The 24,378-nt window shown below is 58.7% G+C and overlaps 1 protein-coding gene across 1 annotated transcript; it reads right to left on the reverse strand.

The window, feature by feature from the left end:
• Window positions 1–128: 128 nt before the first annotated feature.
• On the reverse strand, window positions 129–22,927 carry CTDSP2 (CTD small phosphatase 2). Its single transcript, XM_057701125.1, has 8 exons — window positions 22,338–22,927; window positions 8,936–9,084; window positions 7,293–7,331; window positions 6,759–6,860; window positions 6,129–6,185; window positions 4,332–4,424; window positions 4,049–4,234; window positions 129–3,853 (listed from the first exon to the last, which is right to left on the reverse strand). The coding sequence occupies exons 1-8, from the start codon at window positions 22,399–22,401 to the stop codon at window positions 3,728–3,730; spliced, it is 816 nt and encodes a 271-aa protein (XP_057557108.1). The 5' UTR covers window positions 22,402–22,927; the 3' UTR covers window positions 129–3,727.
• Window positions 22,928–24,378: the final 1,451 nt, after the last annotated feature.

Raw genomic sequence — 24,378 nt, forward strand, 5'->3', positions numbered from 1 at the left:
CCCGTGCTGTGCTGAGTCCGCAGCCGGCCTCCCGGCCTGGGCGCTCCAGCATTGTCACGACAGAGGGGTTTTGAGGGACGACGCGGGGTTAAGGGCCCAAATGAACAACAGCAGGGTCCGGAGACAGCTCCCATTCATGGATGGGTTTTTCAAACCCACTTTTATTCATTAATTGTAAGTAATACAAATATTCCAAAAATATAAACAGACACTTAATGGCGTCGTACATTTCAAGTTTCTGAACACAAGTTTACCAACCCATGAACCTGCAAGCAAGGTGGTCAGGACCCGCAGCCCAGTCACAGGGAAGGCGGGTCTCCCCCCCCCCCCAACAGCGTCCTGGACGGGGTCGGGCGGCGCCGTGTAACATCTGAGACAACTGCACGCGAAGCAGCCCGCAGGCCCAGAGAGGAGGGTCTGCTCCAGGGCAGGCCCCGGGCGTCAGAGGGATGGGGCAGGGGGGCCAGACTGCTGCCTCCCCGCCCCGGCGTGAATGCATTTACCAGCATTAAAAAAAAAAGTACAAAACGAAAACCCCATCTTACAAAAGAGGCGACTGAGGGACAACAGTGGCACGTGACGGACTGAAGACCTGAAGGGGAAAACAGGCTCACCTTCTGCAGACACTGGGCCTGGCTGGGACGTGGGAGGCAGGGCAGCCCTGTGGGGCGGGGGCATGGGGGGGGGCCCTTACTGCAGGAGGCCTCAGGAACAGGGTAGGAGGAGCAGAACGGAACGGGACCCATGTCCCAGGGAATGACTGCCTGTAGACTTCCCATGCTTTCAGCACAGAGAAGCTTCTGGGCCACTGTTAACAGAGATGGGTTCACACACTCATACAACGGTCGACATCTTTGTGAGGCAGGAAGAAATGAGACAGAGGGTCCCAGGTTAACTGAAAGCAAGTTTACTCCACCTCGCTACATGAAGGGACCCACGGGCCTCCAGAGTGCCCCCTCTACAATGTGCAGAGTGGAGACTCTTCCCCGACCCTTTCCAAACTGGTCCTGTGTCCAAAGCTCCCCCTATGAGAGGGACACGAACATCAGGCTTTTGACTGAGAAGCCCAATCAGAGAGACACCCTGTGTCCCTGAAGAGGCACCTTGAGGAGCTGAACCTGACAGGTGGGCAGATTCCTGGCATGGCTTGCATGGGGCGGGGGGCTGGGGGGGGTGGTTGACCAGGCCTGGTGGCCTGTTGCTTCCTGAAGACCAGCCCCAACCAGGAAGGGGGGGGGGGGAGACCCCGGACCAGACCATGGGGTGAACGCGCCCCCTCTCCACCCTGCCCTCCTCCAAAACGGAGTCTGGCCTGATTCCTCTAGGAAGCAAGTTCCGCGGTCATCTCTCGCCCCGAACACACTGTGCAGCTGGAGACCAGAGAGCATGGAATGACCCCAGGCTGGCTCCGGTCCACACGGGTGGACCCTTGCTTGGACGTATTTGGCAGAGCTGCCTCTCCAGGGAAGGGAGGCGGGGGTGAGCGGGGGGCGGCAGTCCCGGTGAGGAGCTGCAGGGGGTCAGGACACGGTTCCGGTGAGGCGGCCTGGGGAGCCAGGCTTTGTGCAGAAGCAGCAGGGACACCCCCACCAAGCCATCCTGGGCCCCGGTCACGTGCCCCTCGGAACATGTGGACATGCCCGGCAGGAAAGCGGGCGGCAGCGGCTCTCACTTCACCTGGCAACACGGAGACCCACAGGTGGGCAGAGAGGGTCCTCGGAACGGGATCCGCTTCGAGCCTCTTATTGCTTATGGTCAGAAAAGCCTGGCTGGACCCCACGGCGGACAGTCTGGCCAATGGCTAACCCTCAGGGCGGGGCTTGGGAGAGAGGCCCCCCGGGATGTCAGGAGAGAGGTCTGGGCCGGGGCCTCCGAACCAGATGCTCGCGCGTCCCTGGCCAGCCCGGGAGGCCTCTGCCCCGCCTGCGTGGAGCAGGACCCTGCAGGGAATGATGCCTGGGAAATAACCACATGGGCTCTGGGGACCCTGTTCCACTCACGTGACACCAGTGGGAAAGACAAGGCCTCACAACCGTGGTACAGGGAGGGGACGTGGCATCACAACGCTAGAGGAAGACGCCAGGCGGCCCGGACACCAAGCTGCTGCCCCGGCCCTGGGGCCCCCCAGCTCCTCAGCCCGGCCCGGCTGTGGAAACTGGCAAGGATAACGGGGTGAGTCCTGAGTGGGCGGTGTTCTTGCACCTGAAGCAACTTACAAATGCTCGGGAACATCTGCCTCCAGGGAAAACGGGGGATAGCCACTCCCGCCCGCCCGAGGGAGGCCACAGTTAAGGCAGTGATGCTGAAGTGGGGCTCCCTCCGGGGGGCCTCTTGTGCTCCCAATGACAGCAGCACGTCCCCTTTTGTTTTCCATCCTGGGGAAAACTTCCTTTTTGTGACTTATTTTTTAAAGCATTTACTATTAAGAAACTTTGAAAGCAAAGAGACACGCAAAGCACAGCTGTGTGAAGAGCTCACGCAGACCTGTGACCGTCGGCAGGAGGCACGTGCGTACGTCGGTGAACTAAACGGTGAGAACACCCAGCCCCTTGGCCCAGGAGACGCAGGAATGCCCGAGGCCCTGGAGAGAAAAAGTGACCGCCAGGAAGGATGAAGACACTTGGCACAGGCCAGGGCCTGGGGGAAGACACAAGAGGAAAGGGCCCTGCCCAAGACACAGGAGGCTGGGACACAGCGCCCTTCCTGGGCTTGTGAGCAAAGTCCTGCGGCAGCACCAGCAGAGATTCCCTGAAGAGCAGCCTTAGGGACACATCCCAAGCTCAGCTGACCCACAAGCCGAGGGGACACACACATTCACGCTCTGGGGATCTTCCTCTTCCCCGCACCCCCAGAGCCTCCCACACTCCCCTCGGGCCCAGGACTGCAGCTCTGTCAAAAGCAAAACAGCCCAACATGTCATATTTAGAAAGACAATTTTAAAACTGAGTCAAAGGAACGGAAATCAGTTATTTGTCCTCTTCCAGGACAGGGAGAAGATCTCCTTCCCCACAGGTTCAAGACTATGGCTAGGTGGTGAGGAAGGCAGGCCCGGCGCCCAAGCCTTGGGGAGACACAGAAAGGGCCCGGCCCAGGTACTCGGCTGGAGGCAAGTGCAGCCCTTGGACCACAGGACTTGATGGCCACTGGGGCTACTGGTTCTGGAAACAAGTTTTCATCTTCCCAACAACGTCGTCTGTCTGCAGCACTTGGCTAGAGAAAAGCTTCAGAAAGATGTGTGCCTGGGACGCCCAAAGGCAGCCTCTGACCCTACCTTTCTCCTTGGCCTAAGCCTTACAACACTGAGGAAAGGTCAAAGGTTTGGCAACAGAGCCTTCAACAGTCTTCATCCCTACAGAGCTCTGCGGCTCCCAGGGTGACCAGAGAGGAGGCTGACCATCTCGGGGAGGGTCTTGATCATTCACTTTCTCCCCCAACCTGAAACACTTGTATCCCGGGGCCACAGCTCAAGGCAAGACAGACAGACAAACAGACAGACACTCACCCACTCATCCTGGGAACCCAACTCAGGGAGCAAGCAGCTCTGGGTATCGCTGGTCTGATATTTGCCCACTTGGCATCTAACCTGTCCTAACGCTCTCTCCAATCACTTCTATTTCCAGGCCTCATCTGGTGAGATGCTCCAGCGTCCACTCTGTCAGGCTGATCATAAAGGCACAGTGTAGGGAAGCCCCCTGCTGGGAGAGCCACTGCTTGGCAGCGGCGAAGGCTAAGGGGCCCGCAGCTGTCCGAGGCTGGTGTAGACATCCTCCGCTCCGCTCAGCTCCTCAAAGATTGGGATCAGGTTCAGCAGCTCCGTGTCGGCCATGTCGTCAAACCAAGACTGCACAGGCACCTGGGGAGAGAGAATGGTGGCCTGGGTCTCCCGCCTGCCGCGCCTCCCTCCCTGGCCCCCGACCCCCGGAGGCGGGCTGGCGCAGTCCTCTGGGAAAGCCCCTGGCTCCACCACCCTCCCCTTCTCCTGCCCCCCCGCCCCCCCGGGCAGGGACGCTCCCCATCCCCGCCGTGCGGGTGTATCGGGACAACTCACTGCATTCTCTGGGTGGAAGATGTAAGAAGCAGGCGAGTTGTCCAGAATAAGGGTTTTCCGCAGGTCCCTTCCCAGGCGGCTGAGGTCCTTGACGTAGCAGCCCTGGTGGAACACGCAGGACTCACGGAACAGGCGGGCCCGGAACACCCCACACCTGTCCAGCAGATCCGTGACAGGGTCCGCGTACTGGGAGAAGAGAAGATGCTTTCGGTTTGGATGCAGTCCTGGGGCTCCCGTGGCGTCCTGCGGACCGGCAAGGAGCTGCCACACCTGCCCCCAGTACCTTGGCCAGGCTGGCGGTGAAGAGGACACATTCAAAGAGCTCCCCCATGCGCCGCAGGAACTCGTCCACGTGAGGCCTCTTGAGCACGTACACCTGGGGGCGAGCAGAGCGGCTCGTCGGCGGCGGCCCCGCAGCACGGGGCCCCGCCCGCCTGCGGCCCCACGGCCCGGGCCCCGGCGGCCCCGCCTCGCCCGGCCCCTGCCGGCTCGGGAAGGAGCGAAGGCGCCCCGCGTCCCAGGCGCCGCCTCTGCCGCCGGCGGCGAGCCATCGGCCGCCTCCAGAAACAAGTAATCAAGAACAGGCCTCGCGGGCGCACACAGCCTATCCTGGATTACTTGAATCCGGCCACGGCCTCCGCGCGGGTCTCCTGCCCTTGGCTCCGACGGGCCGCCCGGCCAGGTCGCCCTCAGGCAGGGTCGCAGGCCCGCCCCGAGACCTCGCAGCGCTTCTCCGAAGCCCCCCGGGGCGGCGGCTGCCCTCAGCGGCCGCAGGCCCGGCCGCCCCCAGCCACCCCGGCCACCCCGGCCCCCTCCCGCGGCCTTGCGCGTGGCGGCCCGAGAGCTCCGCTGGCGGCACGCCCCCCGCGGGTCCGCCGCCTACAGCCTCCCGGCCGCCATCCAGCTGTGCTCCCCTCAGCCGGCCTACGCGGGCGCGCCCGGAACCGCTGCTCCCAGGCCCCTGCTCCTCCACGGCGCCCCCTGCTGGCGGCGGCCCGCGCGGGCCCGCCCCTCCCCAGCCCCGGCCAGCCCCGCGGCAGGAACCCGCGGCCGCAGGCGTCTCCCGCCTTCAGCAGGTCCTTCCCTCTTCCGGGCTACTCATCGAGCTCGGCACCCTCTCCACACTCTGTGCTGAAAATTCACCTTCTGCAGATGGATAGCCCACCCCCACCCCGCTCATGTAAATCCCATCCCTTTTTCATCATTCACACCTCTCCTTGTTAACCAGGAGTCCACGGCGTACATTTGCCTGTGTGAAGACATGCCTTTGTCTTCTGTCTGTGGGTTTTGTGTATCTCTATGCCCTCATCTAGACTGCAAAGGGCTGCTTGCGCAGAGTCTGGCACTGGGCCCGGCAGAGCACCTTAGCTGGGAGGAGGGTGGGTGGGTGAAGAAAGCTTCTAACGGACACAGACCGTGCTGACCACGCATGGACGCCTCCAGCCCCCTTGCCCTGCAAGTAACCCTTCCATGTGACCATCACCACCACAGGAGCCTCCACCTCGGGCTGAGCAGGCTGTGCAGGGCCAAAGCCTCATCTGATTTAGGTTCAAGTGCTTTCTGACAGATGTGTGCTGAGCATTTATTGCAGCAGAATCCAGGGTAGGGACCCCAAGGGGAGGGGAACTGGAGAAAGCTTTACAGAGGAGGAGACACCTGATCTGGGGAGGAAGAAATTCACGAGCTAGATGGAATGGGTGGGCAGGGGAGGAGAGAAAACAGCTGGTACTGGCTTCCTTGTCTGTAACAGGCAGAGACACCAACTCTTCAGGATCAGAGAAAATGTACTAAAGCATGTAACAGTGCTGGTGACATTCAGGCAGGGCAGCGGAGGTAAGTAAATGAGAGCTATTACTGTTATTAAATAATACTGTAAACAGCTTGGCTGCGAAGAGAAAAAAGGTGACAGCTAGAGGCGGATGAGGCGCTGCATTTTCTAAGACGTGAACGCCTCGAGTGGGAAAGGCACCAATAACAACGAGGGGCTGCAGCTACAGGAGAGGATCGGCCGACGGAACACAAGCCCCGGGGGTGGAGCGCCCCGAGTGCCCGGGCCGGGCGCAGCCCGGCAGCCGCTCACCTGGTGAGTGGTCCCTTCGATCTCCACAGGCACGATGAAGTCAGCGTTGCTGATTGGCTGGAAGGCAGAGGAGTTGACGCGTCAGCTGTGGGAAGGGACGAGAAGCCTGGCCACACCCCAGTCCCTGCCACAGCCACTGCCCTGTCCCCTGGGACGGACGAGGAGGGACAGATCTCAGAGGCTCCAGAAAGCTCCTGCCGCCCCACCTAAGTGGCACTCACCCCAGTACAGGCTGTGACACCCCTTCCGGTTTTCCCTACTTTCCACCACCCGCAAATTCCCTGGGCCTTCTTGAGTTAATAAACATCCTGATAAAATGGACAGGGGCGTGGCCCAAGGCTGACTAGCCCCTCTTCTGTAGTCGTGCACAGAGCCCTGGTGGCGCCTGTGCTGCGATGGCGGCAGCTGCAGCCTGTTGGCAGTGACTGGTGAGCGCGGTGACTGACCACTCAGCACTCTCTGGGGGGCCTCCAGGTATCTACGACGCCAGTGTGGCCAAATGCCAGAGGCCAGCCCTCCCACTTCTGATCACGCTTCCATCATCAATTTTAGGCTGCTCCACGGCACCTGCAGTCAGGCTCCCACGACAGCCCAGGATGAGTGTAGGAAGGGCCCCAGATGTCGAGTTACCTTAAACGAGCTATGCACAAGGGTTTCATCCAAGTCAATTACCACGCAGATCCTTCCTTGATCCTCCTCTGTCACCTCTGGGAGCAGACAGGTCCCTGGGATCTAAAACCAGAGCCAGACTGCTGAACCTGCCACCAAGAAAGACTAATTTCTCTCAACAGAACTCTGGGAAGAGCTGGGCCCATTGAGAAGATGGAAGACCCCCTACTTCAACCCAAGAGAGGCGACCCTGAAGGCCAAAAAGTAAGAGCAAGAAGAGACTGAGCTGGTTCCTTGCTCCAGCTTCCTGCGGGGACTGAGAAGTGATCTGGATACTGGAGACGGGGGCCAGGGCTGGTGACGGACACCCGCTGTCCCCCCACAATCTAATGCCTCGCACACAGGGGCCCTCAGCAAACGCCTGGGACGAGCAGCTCCCCAGGGCAGTGAGTCCGCCAGCCAGACCAGAGGAGCGAGGGCATCACCTTGCGGGCTATTCAGCAGGGTCACTGGGTCTCGGGGCTTCTGAGCACATACCCTGTCAGATACACATACCTGATAAAACTGGTACTGGAGACACTGGAGCAGCTCCGACTACAGGAAAAAAGGAGGTGGTCACTGCCAGCCCACCCATGCCTTTCCTGGCCATCTAAAGCCCCCTCAGGCCTGGAGGAGAATTTTTCTCCGTAAGACCCCAGCCCCATGGAAAGCCCCAACAAAAGTGACTTTCCTTAAGAGCTGCGCAGAAAGGAGCTAACGTCTCCTTTCCACACCAGGCCTGATGGAGGATGGAGAAGCACGTGTCCCTGCTCTCAGCTGCCACTGTCTCTCAGAGGAAAAGGGGACTCAAGCAGCTGATGCAGGGACATAGAGGCAGAGGCAGAACCAGAATCAGAACTCCTTACTGCGGAGGTTCAGCCTCTGGCTCTGTCCTGGAACCCAGGCTTCTCCTCGAGAACATGTTTTCTATGTCCTCCTTGGGGGTATAGATGGGGGGGGGGGGGGGGGGGGGGGAGGGGCGGGACGGGGGTGTGCTGAGCTCCTACAAAACACAAGGAAGCCAGTGTGAAGCCACACTATGGATCCTGAAATGGGAGGGGAGGCAGAGGGCAGAGAGATCAGAAAGGCTTTTCCTGCCTTTGGCTAATAATAAAAATGGTATGCTGTAACAAGTAAGTGATCTTGATGGAAACCCTGAAGAAAAATTAAAATCCTTGCATTTAGAAAAACTTAATGTTGGCATTTTAGTGCATTTCCTTCCAGCCTGTTTTAGCAGTCTTTTCCCCTCATGATATATAACTTTGCATTCTTTTTGACTTAGTGTTGCAACTCAATACTCTTCCACATGGTTGTGAACTCTCAGTAAGAATTAATAGTTCAGTTAATACTGCCACGTTGTACTTCATTTAACCCTTTCCCCCTTTTGGACAATGAAGTGATTTTCACGGATGTACATGTCTTTAGCTTGGCTTTGAAAGAGAGGAGGGACAGCTAAGCCTTGATGTTTCACAAAGAAGTACCAATGATTTCTGTCCCCACCTCTGAAATGCCAGACCTATCTTCTGGTAATTATGAGAATCAAACATACCCACACATTTCCAAATGTCTCTTACACGTACAGGTGACGGTGCTAGAAGGGCTTATCAAGAATGTAACAGAATTTTAATTCCTTGGTTCCCTGAAAGTCTAGTAACTTGGAAGGTACTTTTGCTGAGTTAAAAATAAAAAGCAACAACCACAGGACTTACAGCCAGAGAGATCAGAGTTCAAACCCTGATACTACCATTTAGCAACTATTAACGCCTCAGGGGCTACACACACAGCCTCTGGATCTCAGTTCCCACATCTGTGAGTGGGAATCCTGTGACGTTCCTCGCAGGGCTGCTACGGGTTACATGAAACAATATATGCGAAGCGTCTTGCGTGGTTCCTGGAACCTGGAAGGATCGGGACGGCGGGGGGCCCTCAGAAACCCCAGGGACATCCGGACGGCCCACACTACAAATGGGGATCGACAGGAAGAAGATGGACCACTATGGGAAGGACAGAGGAAGGGCCTCCTCTGGGCCAGAGCTCTTCTGACTCAGGCAAGACTGCCTTGCCCACCTGCCGTGGTTGCAGGGACCCCCCCCCCCCAACCCCCAACTCGCTCGTGCAGTCCCGTCCTTGCTGGCATCACACCACCTGGATGCAGCTACCTTAGCGATGGTGTTGGCTTCCTCCTTGTATGTGGAGAGCTCAGTGGAAGAGCTTGACTGGCCAACATGCTGGGCGCGAAAACAGCAGAAGAGGGCCTTGAAGATGTTTCGGCCACGCGGCTTCTTAGGAGAGGACTTGGAGACCAGGCCTAGAGTGGAGGGAATGACAGAGGCATGAGCGACAGGGAATCTGTCCACAAGTGCCCACCCCGGTGCCGTATGCCCTCTAGTCTGTAAGCTCCACGGGGGCACACGGCACGTGCCTGGCAAACCACCAAACCCAGTCAACAGTGAAAGGTACGTGTGTACTCCAACACCTTCTCTGTAAAGTAGAAACAGCAGGAATCCCCAAGCCCCTGGTTTGGGAAATAAGCTGCAGAAAACTTGCTCTTCATTCCATGGTGGGGAAGGGGCACTGAGAGATGGGGCCAGCTATAGAATCCACTTTGGTGGCAGCACACCACTTTCTCTCACAAAAACAAAAATCCTCCCTGACACCAGTTCCCAGAAGACTACCCACTCTAGAGAAGGGAGTGAGCTAAACCCCTTCAGGTTCGTGGAGCTACAGTCCTGTTCCGGGTTAGCTCCCTTCAATGCCAGATCAGTTGGCAGTACTGAGCCCAGACCAGAACAACCAACCAGGAAACAGAGCAGCTTCAGTCCCAAGAGGAAGCCACGCGCTTCGTCCACACCCGTGTGTCCTCCCCACACTCCAGCCACTTTCCTTGATACTCCCTCCCCTCAAAGACCGTGGGCGGGCCACGCGCTTGGGACACACACATCCAGCGCTGGCTCTGGGCTGACGTCCCTGCTTCCACGCTCCAGCTGCTAAGTCCTGCCTTGACAATTTGGGCTTTGGAGATACAAAGCCATTTTAATAGGAGGCTTGGCAAGGCAGCTCCAGAGAGGCCAAGCTGATAAAAAAGCTCCAGGCGTTATAGGAAAATCTTTTCCAAGTTCCTTTTATTTTAGATCACCTGTTCCGGTAACCACTGCCGAGCGAGAGCAGGAAGCCAGGCTGGGTACCGCGGCCAGGATGGCCCTCGGCCGCAGGTCCCCCCTCCAGGGCCCTGGGATGAAACCCACCCCACTCCGCTTCGCAGCACAGGGCGAACGCCTGTGCAGGAGAGTGAGCGCCAGACACGCCTCTGTCTCTGTGTGGGTGCTGGGGTGACAAACCACGTGGCACCGAGGACGACGTCCCCGTGTCGTTGGGCTGACGGGGAAGGGGAGGCGGTGTGCTCGGGCCCACCCGCACCCCCCAAGCAAGGCCCCGCACCCCGACTCAGGCCTCAGAGCACGTGCACTGCTGCAGAAGCTGGGAGCGCCATTTAACACCCAGTTCCTGGGCTTCTGAGCCCCTGGAGAGGAAAGCAAACTCTGTTCCCCGGACCAAGGGTGAGGACATGGCCGCTGACCGTCAGGCAAGGGGCCGTGAGCACGGCCCCGGGACAGCTGACTCAGCTCTGGCTCAACAGGAAGGCGGAGGGCGTCCTGCAGGTGCAGGCCAGGCGCCCCGGCCGGTCTGGTCCAGGCACATCCCTTGACACGGGTATGACCCCTAGAAACCTTTTAGGAAATGTTCAGGCTTCCCCAGCAATCCGTCTAAAAACCTGGATATCACCCTTGAGCTCCTGGCCCTGGTGGAAGAATCAAGATTTCCAGGGACTGGGGATTTTGCTCTGAAGGAAGAAGCTGCACTGGAGGCCTCGCTCAAGGCCCGAGTCCAGAAGGCAAACTTGAGAGTACAGCCCAGTACTTAAAGACAGCAAGATGAGAGGTTCCTCAGACTCTTTCCTGCGCTGAATAATCTATGCAGAAATCTGAGGCAAAGGACAGCTTCTCCACCTGCCTGTATGGTCCACATTCAATTCCAAGCCCAGGGATGCAAGCAGGCGCTGACACAAAGCTCCACGACCAAAGCTCAGCCATCACTTTTCCTTTGGTTGATGGTTCCTTCACACAGAACCACAATCAAAGGCTTAACCCGGGCACCGAGCCTTTCTTAAAAGGCCAAACAGCCCAAGCCTTTCCTGAAGAGAGGCCATCAAGGACCCATTCAGCATCTTAGTGACAGACGCTGTGAAGGCTGAGTAATCCTGAGAGGCCCGGGGGGTGAAAGGGGCAGCTGGCTGGGGCCACGGAGAGGCCTCCCGGTGCCCACCGCGGGAGGCCCAACAGGCAGGAGCGCCTCAGCCTCCGACAGGGAGCTTGGCGGGGGGCGGGGCCTCAGCTTGGTCTGGACTCTGCAGGGGATGAGGATCTTCTCAAAACCACAGTGTGACCAGGCAGCCCCTGGGCCTCAGAGACCACACGTGCCGCGACCCCAGGGGCAGGCGCCGGGGGAGGGGACCCCAGACCCACAACAGCAAGGTCAGTACCCCAGGTGTCCCTTGCTCCCCCCTCCCCCTTGGGGGCCCCACGTCCCTCCGTCCTCCTCCTGGCTGTGTGTCCTCCTACCATCGGGGCCACCTCGTCCCCCCCCCGCCCCCGGCCAGTGGCTGCCTCCTGAGGGGCCTGCAGGGGCCTCAGCCGGCCACAGCCACCAGCCTCTGGCTTCTGAGCAGCAGGTGGTCCGTGGCTCCGGCTGAGTGACCGACTCCGGGGCCTCCAGGGCCTCTGTCACTTTGGAAGCCTTTGCTGGTTTGCAGCCGCCCAGGAGAATCAGAAACAGAAAGGCTCCCCTATGAGCAGAGGGAAGTGGGCTGTGAGGAGCTGAACGCCTGAGGCCATCCGCTCGGTCCTTCTGGGCCTTGGCCATGTTTACCGAGCCTCAGTGACAGGCCAGGCCTGTGCCAGGACCCTTGACATCATTACTTCATTTAATCCTCACTACAAAACCCATCTGTAGGCACGCGTCCCCCATTTCACAGAAGGGACACTGAAGCACAGAGAGGTGAAGGAACCTGCTCGAGGTTACACAGGCAGCAGGACCGCAGAGCCAGGACCGGATCAGCACCAGCTCGACAGGGCCCCCAGCAGCTCCAGCATCGTGCGCGTGGACTCCTGCTCCAGGTGGGAAGCGGCAGGGCCTCTCAGGATCGCTTAGAGGGTCTGCCTTCCTCCTCTCCAGGCTGGGCTGGTAAAGGGTCAGCTTGGGGTCCAGGCCCCCTTCTTTGCTGTCCTCCTGGGCAGTGCACGAAAGGGTAAGGGGTAAGAGAGGACAAGGCTCCGGGATTCCGCTTCAAGGCTCCCTTCACCCCCCGTCCCGGCCCTGCACCTGCCCTGCCTGGCAGACACCTCTGGGAGGTCAAGAGGACAGCGGGGCAGGCGCGGGGAAGGAGCTGCAGCCAGGAGCTTTGGTCCGAGGTCCACTCTGCTGAGTGGGTTTAAGCCTGAGGGGAAACACACAACAGAGTGGGATCTGAGACCTGTGCCAGAGAGCCTTTCAAAGGACTCCTTCCGGCCAGCGCCCAGCACCGCGTCCCTGACAGCCAGGTGCAGGCCACCCCCACCTCTGTGCATGATGGGAAGGGGCACCGGCCCCTGCCCAGGAGAGGAACACCGGCACAACAGGATTTACAGGCTGGTGAGGATTTCACTGTACACGGTTTCCCCAATGAGGGAGGGGAGGATTGCGGTGGGTACCACACAGCTCCATGACTGCCGAGCCTCCGCTCCCCCTGCTCTGACCATCTGTGGTCGGGCTGAATGTCAGAAAGGACCATCACAGACCTAACGGGAGGACCTCTGGCTCAAAAAGAACGTGCACGCGTTGCTCAGAACAGGGAAGCCAGGCTACCCCTTCAGCTCACTGCTGCAAAGCTTTCTCCTGAGGCAGGATGTGAAGAGAAGGGGGCACGTGCGAGCCATGCCCGCTTCCCTCAGGATCACCTGGGTTGGGGTATAGGCTTTGCCAGTTACTGCCTCAACCACACAGCCTTAGTTTCCTCATCCGTTACCTGGGAAAACAGCAAGACCACACTCCTGATAGACAAAACTGACCGTGCACAGTAACCCAGACGAACCGTAAAGGCTGTGCTTGTTTAAACAAATAATCTAAGGGGAGAGGACCAGCCCTTGGCAGCACCGCGGCCTCCCCCCCCCAGCATGTGGTTGAAGCTCAAAGACAAAAGATGAGAAAGGTGCCAGAGGAACTCCGATCACGAGCAGGTTTCAGAAGGTCAAAACCACCCCTCACCTTCTCCCAAATTCACTACAAAAGTTGCTTTCCAGTTACGAACTCCCTGGCTGGTGTCTGCAAGTAACAGGAAAGCAGGTGAAGCTGTTGCACGTGAGACAAAGAATGCCCTCTCCCCTGTGGCCCCACCAGTGCCCCCCCAAGAAGCACCACGCGGGGATACTATCTGCTTTTGCCTCTTGTACACACACACAGATGAAGACTGGCTTTGCCAGGACAGCACTATTTTTAACCTTCTTCTGAAGGTCAGGTTCAGATATCACTGTTTCCAAACAACACAACTTCGTGTCCCAGCAAAGGAACTCCTCATGTATCCGCCTGCGATTCAGCAGGAGGCAAGCTCTCAGGCTGTCGGATTTTAACAAGTCCATTCATGTACAAGGATGCTTTCTTGGTTCATCTCTCAGAAGTACTTCTTTCTCCACCACCTCTCATCCCCCCACAGCTCAAGGATCTAGTCTGGCTCTCACTGTCAGATGGCCTCTCGGAGGGGCCTCCCCCCCTTAGCTTCTGGAAGAAAGAGAGTATTTGGAGCATTTCCGGCCCTTCTTGGCCAGCTGCCTGGGCCTTGCAGCCAAGACGCATCTGATTGGGGCTCCCCATGGAGAGGCGTCCTCCTAGGTCCTCAGCAAGGGGCATCCGTGCCTTGGCTAAGGACAGGCCCAAGAGCGCCAGGCGGACGGAAGGGCTCTTGGACCGTCAGGTGAGCCGGCAGGGGAACAAGAAGCTGAGAGATGCCTAGACAGCCTCCCCGCCAGGAAGACGGGAAACGGGGGAGGGTGCGCCAGTTTCCCGAGAACTGCCGACGCTGCTCGCTGCAGGTGACAGGGCCGGGGGGCCTCACCGGCTCAGCGCCCGTTCCTAAAGTCCCAAGGAGCAGCTGTGACGCTGACGCCGTGGACTTTTTTCCCTTTTGTATGAATTTATTTATTTATGTTATGGGCTGTGTTGGGTCTTTTTTGCTGTGTGTGGGCTTTCTTTTTCGTTGCGGTGAGTGGGGGCTCCTCTTCGTTGTGGTGCGCGGGCTCCTCATTGCTGTGGCTTCTCTTGTGGAACACGGGCTCTAGGTGCGTGGGCTTCAGTAGGTGCAGCACATGGGCTCAACAGTTGTGGCTCACGGGCTTCGTTGCTCCGTGGCATGTGGGATCTTCCTGGAGCAGGGATCGAACCCATGTCCCTTGCGTTGGCAGATGGATTCTCAACCACGGCGCCACCTAGGAAGCCCACAGCGTGGACTTTTAAAAAGTAGTTTTATTTTAAAGACAAAGCTTGCGTGTATTAAACAGTATTTGTACCATTAAATTTGAAATGAATCACTGAAAAAAAAAAAAAGTAGTTTTAGTGACGCTGTGTGGCTCTCACCAGCATGTTCTACACGAGTGCCCTCCCCGCAGCCGGCAGCCAGGCCGTCCTACCTCTGCAGACATCTCCACTAGCTCCCCTTCCCTGGGCAGGAGGGCTCCCGGCCGCTCCCTCTTTTCTAAGGAAGGACTTCCTTCAGTCCCAGGTCCTTAATGCCGCCTGTGGGGTGGGAGTGGGGACCCAGTCGTGTGCTGCCTTGCCTGCCTCTTCCCTGCCCCCTTCAGCAATCTCGTCACTGATCTCAACACCAGGCTTCCACTTTAGGGAATCTTCCCTTAAGAAGGACTCAGCTTGGGGGTATGCTTTCAATTTCTGAATCAGCCTTTTAGGAGTTATTGGCAAAACACCCTCCTGGGCAGCTCTCACGTATATCAGAAACATGCTGGGGGCGGGGGCGGGGTTCCCAGAAGAGGCCCTGGACTCGAGCAAGCTCCTCGGGGACAGGTCAGCAGCAGGCTGAGCCCCAGCCCCCAGCCAGAGCTCGCTTGGCGGGTCTCGGGAAGTGACCTGACGGCCTACAGCAGCAGCAGGGATAGCCCTGAGATGCCATCCAGGAAAGCCCACAGGGGTGGACCCTGCCCTTGTTTGAACCGTGTGTAGCGCCCACTAGGGCAGAGATGCCATCGTGGGGGACTGGAAGCCATACCTGCCCACCCTGAGCCTCCCTCTCCCCCTAAGGAGGTGGGAGGTGAAAAGAAACCTGACAGCAGGACACAAACACCCTCCTAGTGGGTGTTTCAGCCCCTGTCTTGGCTCTCTGCCAGACTCCTGAAATGCTTGGGTTTGGTGGCAGACCTGAAGAACCTAGTGCCTCTTTCCTCTCCAGCTAAGGAGCCTGCTTAAGGTGACGTATGCATGAGAGAGAGGCAGGGAAAGAAGCACAAAGGCTCAGGACAAAGCAAGGGACCCTCAACCATCTCTCCACTGACCAGCGAAAAACAGTGCTTACCCAGGTGCCATGGGCTTAGGCTTAAATCCTGGCTCTGCCATGTATAAGGTGTGTGGCCTCCAGCCTCAGTTTCTTCATCTGTAAAATGGGAACACTAACATCACCTATTTCACAGAGCTGTAAGAATTACAAGGCGGTATGGGTGTGTCCTCACACTAGTAAAACGCTCAGTAAGTCTCAGCTGCTAGCTGTTTAGTACAAAGCACTTTCATACCCTTATCTCAGTCTCAATCTCAAAATGTTTGCATTCAAAGAGACCACAGAGATTTCTTCTCACTCCAGAGGTCACACAGAGGTAGTGGCAGGGCCAACCCTGGGAAATGGCCTTTTCCGGGACTCCACAAAAACCAATCCAGTAACACACACACACTTGCTGAGGGTGGCCAACCAGTTCCTTCCTTCCTTCCTCTCATGGCTGGCCCCTGCAGAAGGCCTGGAAGGAGCCTGCCAGGGAGTCTGTCCCACCTACAGGGTCACTCACCTTCTCCTCCCACCACCCAGCCGCACCTGGGACCCGTCCACCAGTAAAGGTGTGTCCACCGAGAGTGCACTGAGCTGGATGTCAGGAAAGCAGGCTCTTGCCCCACCTCAGCCTCCCAAACAGCCCTGCGGTCTTGCCTAAGGCACCGCCGCTCTGGGCTGCTTCCCAGCAGACCCATCTACGCTATACGGTCCCTTACAAGGCAGCGGCTTCAGGTCACCTGAGGCTCGTGCAGGCACTCTAAAAAGCGGAGTGCACACTGCACACGTGAGGCAGCGCAGGCCAGGGCGAGGCTTGCCTCTGAGCCAGTCCCAGCTGACATGAACCAGCCACGTAACGGTGGACCAGGTGCTGGGGTTTCTCAGCGGAGGTTTTCCTTATTTGTCAAGTGGGGATCACTCCTGTCTCACAAGGTCCCTGTGAGGATGAAGTGAGAGGCCAGACACACCGTGCTAGAGCAGCGCCTGCCCCACGGGACCTGCCTTGTAAACACTGCCTGCGGTCCCTGCTGGCAGGCGGGGACGGTCCCCCCGTCCCTTCACACTCACAGGGCTCCGCTTCAGAGCCACAGGATCTCCACCAAACAGCAAACCTGGGTCCCTCCAGGGACTCCTCCTGCTCAGGGCTACACAGGCAGCTGGGGCCACCTGTCAGAATCGCAGGGAGCACCTGGAACACACGCGTGCCCGGCCCACCTGCCCGCGCTCTGCTTCAGGAGGACCCAGGTGGGGTCTCTCTTTTTAGTAAGTGTCACAGGAGATTCTGATGTGTGTCCCTGGCTAAAAGCCAGTATCTCAAGGCTGCCAGTGGTCCCTGACTAATCCTTCCAGGACCCGAGGCTGATTCAGCCAGAGCCCCCTTGGCCTCTTTCCCCACCACAGCTCACCGGCGCAGCGTCTCTGCAGATCTCAGGGAACGTGCACCCCACAGCCTGATTCTCCTTTCTAGGGGCACTTGCTCTATTCTACCACAGAGTCAAAAGACCCAAGCCAACTGTCTCTTCCAGCAGGTCCTCTTCTGCTCTGGAGGCAGAAGAGCTAGGACCCACCGTCCGGGGAAGGTCCTCTCACCCCCCTCTGTGGCATGCGCTCTGAGCCCTCCTATCAGTCTGCTTGGCTCTCAAGGCGGCTTGGGGCCACACTTGTCCCCTGAGAACTGTGTGCGTGGGAAAGAGCAAGTTCTACAGGACGCAAAAACTATTCATATGTCAAGAGATAAAAAGAAGGTATTCAATAAAATGAGAGTAACAGCAAAGCCTGATTTGGGGGTGGGGGTGGGGTAGGGTGGGAGTGGAGGACGAGGAGCACCTGGGAAAGAAAAGGAACTGTCAGCAGGTCCACTGAGAGATCAGGTTTAAGGCTGACCCCTAAAATAGCTGACGAATAAAACAGGACATCCTTGCACCTCCTGCCCAGGAGGCCATGCGCTCGCTGGAGTCCACATTCTGTAATAACAGACCTGGTGCAGGCGCACTCAGACCTGAAGGGCTGGGCACTTTGCCAGACAAAGAAACTCTGTTCTAGTTGGCCTCTGGTCCAGAGAGGCTTGCAGTTCTAAGTCAACTTCTCCACTTTGATTTCTACTCGTTCGTTCCTTCATAAGATTTGCATGTTAATAAGCTCACCTGCATCCCAGTTGGGAACTATTCCTCCATTTCAGAAGAGGGAGGGAATCACGACACGGCCACACCCAATCCCGCGTCCCCAGGACAAGTGAGTTAATTCTGCACTTCCTGAGCTGGCTGGTCCCACACGGGGTGAAAAGCAGTTTACTGCCGCGCTGGTGCTTCTCAAGGTTGTACCCCAAAACCACAGCAGCAAAGACACAGCTTAAAAACACCTACTTCTCTTCAAAACCCCAGTTTTTCTCTCCTTGTTACTAGAATTCCTTAAAGAAATCTGAATCTCACTGGGTTCTTTAACTCTCAAAACACATGCAGGTGATAAGAGAAGGCGGCAAACAGTTGTCTCAAGTCTTCATTACATCCACTTTTGAGGGGCCCAGCAACTGCTCAGAAGGTTTAGACTTCAGACACTCGTCACAGGAGGTGCATGGCTCCCTGGCCTCCTCCCATCCCAGATGCCCAGGCGCCAGACAGAACAGCAAAAGCCCCAAGGCACATGCCACTCACATAAAACCCCATCCTACGTCACAGGGGCACAAAGAAGGGGGCCGTGCAGCAAGGCTGTTGGCAGGCCTCAGAGGGTGACTCTTTCAGAAGGCCCAAGCCCCCACATCAGTGTCCCCTCTGACCCCGGCCACCTGTCTTTAACAATAAAACCCACATGACCATGTGCTGTCTGCACTGTGTCCTTGGGGGAACGGAGGAGAACCGGAGTGGCGGTCTAGCTGTCTACAGAAGAAGGATGTTAACATTTACCAGGGATCTACTAAGTACCAAGCATTACCGACATGTACACACCAATACTTCTATTTTATAGGTGAGTCACTCAGAACGGTAAAGTGACCTGTTAGGTCCCACTGCAGACACAGGGAAAGCAGGGGTCTGCACCCAGGCCTGAAACAACCAACTCTGCTCCTGGAGCAACTATGCTCAACACTGTAACTGCTGCCCTTGCCTCCACCCCCCCCCCCCCAATCCCCTCTCCAACCCCAGAGACAAACTTCCCAAGACGGTAATAAAAGACAAGAACCCAGCTTACACAAAAGTTAAGAGGAAGGAAGCTGAGGAGAAGGGAAAGAGATATATACTTACATATAAGACACACTGTCTTTCCCTTGCTCAGCTATGAACAAACGTCTTAATTCTCCACAGAAGAGCTGGGAACATCAACTCACCCTGGCTAGAAATGTGCCTTCTGTTATATTCAAGACTTCAACAAAGTCCGCAATCATAAGGGATTTGGAAGGTCCCACCGAGAGGATGAAACGGGACCTCTCTTCCGCCCAGTTTCTTTAAGACCCCATCGTCGAGAGGGAGGAGAACGGAGTCAGGGACACTACCAGGCCTGCCGTCTCTGGAGGGCTCGTCCCAGCAATTCCCGAGTCCTGCTCCGCTGGGAGCTCTGCAAGCCAAACTCAGCAGAACTGCAGGCTCCCAGCCCCGGGACGGTGGGCGTTTACAACGGCTGCTGCTGAGTTAGCAGGGCTCCCCTGAGCTGCTTCGGGAGGGAGCAAACGCAAGCTTACGTCACCACAGGTCCCCACCTCACTCCAAGATGGGGGAACAACTCCAAACGAGACACAGGAGCGAGCCTCCGCAGCCACAAGGAGGCCCAGGCTGCGACTGGGCAAGGCGGGGAGAGGAGCCGGGGGGGAGGGGCCCGCGGGCAGGAGGAGCCAGCTCTAGACACGCCCCCTGGGCGCCCTGGGCCAGCCAGGAAGAAAGCCCCGGGAGACTGGGACTTGCTCTAAACTTTTCAAGTCAAGGGCCTACCGAACAACCACAGGGAAAGGTGTCTGAGCTTTTACATGACAGAATAAGGCAACATTTCTCGCTTATGGGGAGAAAGCAAGAGTTGGAAAAACCTGCCACCATCCTAATTCTTGGGGATGGCCAGTTACCGGAACCTGCTGTTCAGCTCCACATGCGAAAAGACGACCCAAGGCGCCATCACCCACTGCTTGAAAGGAAGGGGCGTCAGGCCTCACAGAACAAGACAAAAAAGGTCCCGACGCTCCCAAAGGGGCTGTGGGGCACTCGCGCTCTGGAAGAGGTTGCCTCCACCCTTTGGTTTTACACTGGAGGTTATGAGGTGGGTCTATTTCCCTGGCTTCCCCCGCATCGAACCTCAAAGCCCAAGGCACAGTCTCCCAGCCGTGGGGCGACACCCTCGTACAGGGCTGCAATAAACACATGGCCATTTTCCGGCCAAACTGACATTACCTTTCCTTTTTTACTTCTGGTATTACACACGACCCTATCCGTGCTGCACCAAGCCATCTCCCATCTGTCTAACAAGATGGTCCAATTTGGGTCCTTTTATCATCAATGCTTTCAGCAACTCTGTTCTACTCCCCCTACTGTAATTACTTTTGAATCATCAACACACCCAGCCAGCCTTAAAGCTCCAAGAACAGAATGCTAAAAAAGAAAACAAACATGCAATGGCAAACAACTTCAGGAAAAAACCACCCAAGCTAAGAGCAATTTGTATTTTTCTAGAAATTTACTGATTAATAAACTGCCTCAGTACTCCTTCCCCTTTTTCCAAAGGGAGGTAGAGCCTAGAGATGGGACACTGGAGAGGGGAAAAGAGCACGAAACTGGTAAACAAGTTAAATAAAACATCTGCCCCCCCACCCCCACTTTTATTTTTTTAAAGATGCAGGATTTGTTTTTAAGTGATGAGGGAATCAGAAAGTTGGTTTGCTGGTTGGTTGCTGGGTGCCCATGCAGCCCAGGAAGAAAGTATGTCTTCTCTGGAATGCAGTCAAATTACATGGGTGGAGAGACCCCCAAGCTGCCGGCTTCAGAATTCAGATTCTTCCAGGGATAAATATGAAGGACAAACCACACACAAAAAAACAAAAAAAAACCCTCTAACCAGCATCAGCAGCTGAACACTGTCAAGAAGCCAGCTGCTCGCTTTCTGCTGTCATCTATTCTGTTCCCCGCCACTTGCCCTGGCGGATGAAACTTCCAGCTCTGATTTGTAAGCTGTCCCTTCAGCAGTCCAGCGTCCCCTCACTCCTGGTGTGGTCCCCTCACCGAAAACGCACCCTCCTGAGCCCCTCCAGGAGAGGACCAGAGTAGGGAAGCTCAGGGCTGCTCTTCCCCTTCTCATCAACACCGCCCCCTCTGGAATCCTTCCACATCCACATTTCTTCATTTCTGGCTAGCACTTGGAGTCCTTTCCTGGGATGAGGTTGGGAACAGAGTGGGAAGAGTCAGGAGTTAAATTACAAACACAGAAAGCCTCCCCTCTCCAGCCCTCGGCACAGCTGAGCAGCAGAGGGGTGAAGCCTGGTCGGTGATGCAGAGAGCGGAGCGGGGACTCAGGGGCTTTTGGTGGGGCTGGGAGCTGAGTAGGCAAGTCTTATTGAAAGCAGGGCCTGTGATGCAGGAAACACGCACTACCCCCCTCCCCCCCCCAGGGAATCAGGGAATGGCTAAAACCACCAGCCCAGCCTCTTTGACCCCAGGCACGTTGAGGGAGCTCCTTGGGACCGGGGACCCCTAAAACAAGTGATCTACTGACTCATGCTGTCGAATAGGGGGACGTGGGGCTACGTGGAGGCCCCACAGCTGGCCCCCCCCAAGGCTCCAAGCCTCAACAGGTTCAACGGCAGCACTGACCCTTCTTGCCCTGTTCTGGGGGGTCGAGGGGAGGGGCAGGGACGCTCCGAATTCGGTCCCAAGAGCACGAGCTCCCCAGCCTCAGGCCAGGTGGTCCCAGTCTGGGAAGTTCTCCAGAAAAAAAAGACGCTCTTCCTTCCTCCCCGCGGAAATTCTGTCCACTGTGTCAGACACATTCCTCCAGGCCCGAGGAGGAACGCGGGGGAGGGGAAAAGAGTTTCGGGGCCTCCGCCGCGACCAAACTCAGAGACCCCCCCCTCCGGCCCCAACCCTTCCCCCGCCCCCCGGAGGGGCCTCGGCCCCGTCGCGCGGCGGTCCCCAGACCCCCCCCGGAGAGAGCCCGCGACCCCCTCGCGTCTCCACCCGCCCCGCAGGAAGCCGGGGGCCGCGGCCCACGGAGAACTCGCACTTTTTCGCAGCGCGATTCGGAAACACGCCGGGGTCTGATGCCTCCCGGCGAATTATGTAACCAGGGACACCGCTCTCAGGCTAAACCAACGCGGCCGGGAGGGGCTCCGGCCGGGCCTCGGGGTCGCGCGGGTCGGCTCCGCGGAAGCGGGAGGCGGCGGCCCGGCGAGAGCCCCGCGCCCCGAGGCCCCGGGCCCGGCCGGCCAGGGCCCGGCCCCTCCCCCACCGCGGCCGCCCCCGCCTCCGGGCGGTGAACTTGGTCCCAAGTCCCGCCGGACGCCGTCACCGCCCGCTGCTGAGCAACCTCGGGCTTCGGGGGGGGGGGGAGGGGGAGGTGCTGGACTCCAGCCCCGGCTCCCTTCCAGCCCGGGACCGCCCGGGACCCCCTGGCTCCCCTCGCCTCCCCGCCTCCCTCCCCGCGGTCCTGGGGCAGCGGCGCGCTCGCGTGCGGGACAGGGACGACCCCACCCCCCAACTCCGGAGAGCATGGGCGCGAGGGGACCCCCGCGGCGAGCGCGCACCCCTGCGTCCCTCTGCCCGGGGGGAGCGGGTGCGGGACGGGGTGACAGCTGCACGGGCGACGCCCCTCCCCCTCGGGCGCTCGGCGCCCGGGCCCCCGCGCGGTTCTCCCCGCGCTCTGAGCGCGCACCAGGTCGCAGGGGCGGATGGAGCGGGGGGTCCGGTCGGCACCGCCCACGCTGAGCCCCGGGAGGCCAGGGGCCGAGACGCGGGGTCGGGGCTGTGCCAGCCCCCTGCCCGCCGGGGGGGCGACGCAAAGTTTTGGGAAGTTGCGGCCCCTACCTTGCTTGGTGAGCACCAGGGCGTCTTCCCTCCGCGCCTGGGTGATGATGGAGCCGTGTTCCATCTAACAACCCCGCGGGCCCGGGCCGGCTGGGCGGGAGGGCGCGCGGGCCGGGCCGGGCCGGGCTGGGCTGGGGGGCCTGGGCGGGGGCCCGCTCCCGCTCCGGCTCCCGAGACTCCGACTCCCACCGCCGTTCACATCCCGGCTCTTGTTCCCTCCCCGGGCCGGGAAGGGAGGCGGCCCGTACGGAGAGCGGGCGGCCCGGGCAGCGGCTCCCGCGGGTGCCCCCGGCCCCGATCCCCCGGCGGCAGCTCCGGGCTCCTCAGTTTGGGTCCAACATGGAGAATCCGGAGCGAAAACAAGAGGAGGAAATGGGACACGGGGCGGTTTCCAGGCTCCCCCCTCCCCTCCGTACTCCAGATAAACAACCCGCGGCCGCAGCGCCCACCCCCGCGCGCCTCCCGGCTCCGGGCCCGGCCTCGCTCCGGCCCGCTGCCGCCTCCCGCTCCGGCGCACCGTCCTAGGCCCCGGGACCCCCCCACCCCCACCTGTGAGCGGCCGGGGCCGCGGAACGTCCGGAGCTTTGTAATTTTGTTACGGAGAAAGCGAACCCCCGAGGGGGGTGGGGCGGCGGGCGGGCAGGCTGGCGGGGGAGACTTGAAACCGCTCCGGCGCCCCGATTGGCCCTCTCCGAGAAAAGAGGCGTGGCCCCTCCTTACTATGCGGTGCGAGGACCCAACAACATTCCAGACGCTACGGCCACGCCCCAGGCCACGCCCCCTCGACCGGCGGCGGCCTCCCCGTCCCTCGGCCACACCCCCTCCCGACGACTTAAAAGGGCACTCCCGCGCTCGAGTTTCCCTGCTCTGGGCTGGGGTGTCCCCGTCTGCGCGGCTGCACGCGGGTGGGGTAGACTGGCTCCGCCCTTCGGGTAAGCGGACAAGCCGCGAAGCCTAACTCAGGTCGGGCCAGGATGAGAGAGCGGGTTCGGGCAGTTGTTTTACTTCCGGCTTGGCTCCCGAAGTGTGGACCCCACGCTTTCACATAAGGGTACCACCTTCGAACCCTGAAAGGGATGTGTGTGGGTGTGTGTAGGCGGACTCAGGATTTCAGAGCTGGACCTGACCTCGGGATGGCCTGAACCCCCACGCTCCAAACGACACCCGAGGAGCCAGGCTTTGCTCAAAGCCCCTCGCTCACTCCCATCCAAGCCTTCCCGCCCTTCTCCCCCTCCTCCCCATCCGGCCCTGCCCGCTTCGCTCCCCCTCCCCCACAGTCCCAGCCTCAGTTTAGATGGATGGAGGTCTCTATAAGGGTAGAGCTTCAGCTCTGTGGACTCCTGCTGCCCTCCGTCCTTGCTTTTAGGCCCCAGGCCGCCTTCGCTGGCTATGGCTCCAGGCCTCTCCCGAGCCTCCGGCTCAAGATAGTCGGTGAGGGATATACATTTGTTCCCAAGAAATGGGAGCTCCAGGAAGGCAAATTTCGGCTCAATATCAAGTCTTTTCCAGTGAGCTACAGCTGTCCACAGGTGACATGCGCTGCCTTGGGAGGAAGGCAGCTTAGGTCAAGGCTGGTGAGAGTGATGTCCAGTGAGACTGCGCTGGGTGACTTCTGAGCTGCTTCCAGCCCCAATAGCCTATGATTCAATGGAACTGACCCTGCCAAGGAAGGAACTTTCTGGAAGGTCAGGATTTCTCTGGTCCCTGGGGCGGTGGGGGGCAGCCGATGGCCTTCCTGCTGCAGTTCTCATTGCCCAACACGCACCAGGTCTCACTGGGGGTTGGAGGACAGATGGGTCACCTTAACTCACCAGGTACTATCAAACACCTGTTCCCCACGAGCACAGGTGAGGTGGTGATATGTATGTGCCCACGTGGCTTAAGAGTGCTCATGAGCACCTGTTCCTTCTGGTCCTACACGTACATACACAGAACTTTTTTATATAACACCATTTTAGTGGAACTGCAGTATTTCCAAAATGAAAGTAGCTGGTACAGAAGATCTCAATGATGCTTATGTAACTTTAAACACCGAGTTTGG

Source organism: Hippopotamus amphibius, chromosome 12, assembly GCF_030028045.1.
Source record: "Hippopotamus amphibius kiboko isolate mHipAmp2 chromosome 12, mHipAmp2.hap2, whole genome shotgun sequence".
NCBI lineage: Eukaryota > Metazoa > Chordata > Mammalia > Artiodactyla > Hippopotamidae > Hippopotamus > Hippopotamus amphibius.

Excerpts from the sequence above, each read along its gene's own strand:
- CTDSP2 (XM_057701125.1), bottom strand. The coding sequence starts at position 22,401 with ATGGAACACGGCTCCATCATCACCCAGGCGCGGAGGGAAGACGCCCTG. Across the intron at positions 7,332-8,935 it reads AAGCCAACACCATCGCTAAG|TCGGAGCTGCTCCAGTGTCT; the intron begins GTAGCTGCATCC and ends TTTTTCCTGTAG. Across the intron at positions 3,854-4,048 it reads TCTTCCACCCAGAGAATGCA|GTGCCTGTGCAGTCTTGGTT; the intron begins GTGAGTTGTCCC and ends CTCTCTCCCCAG.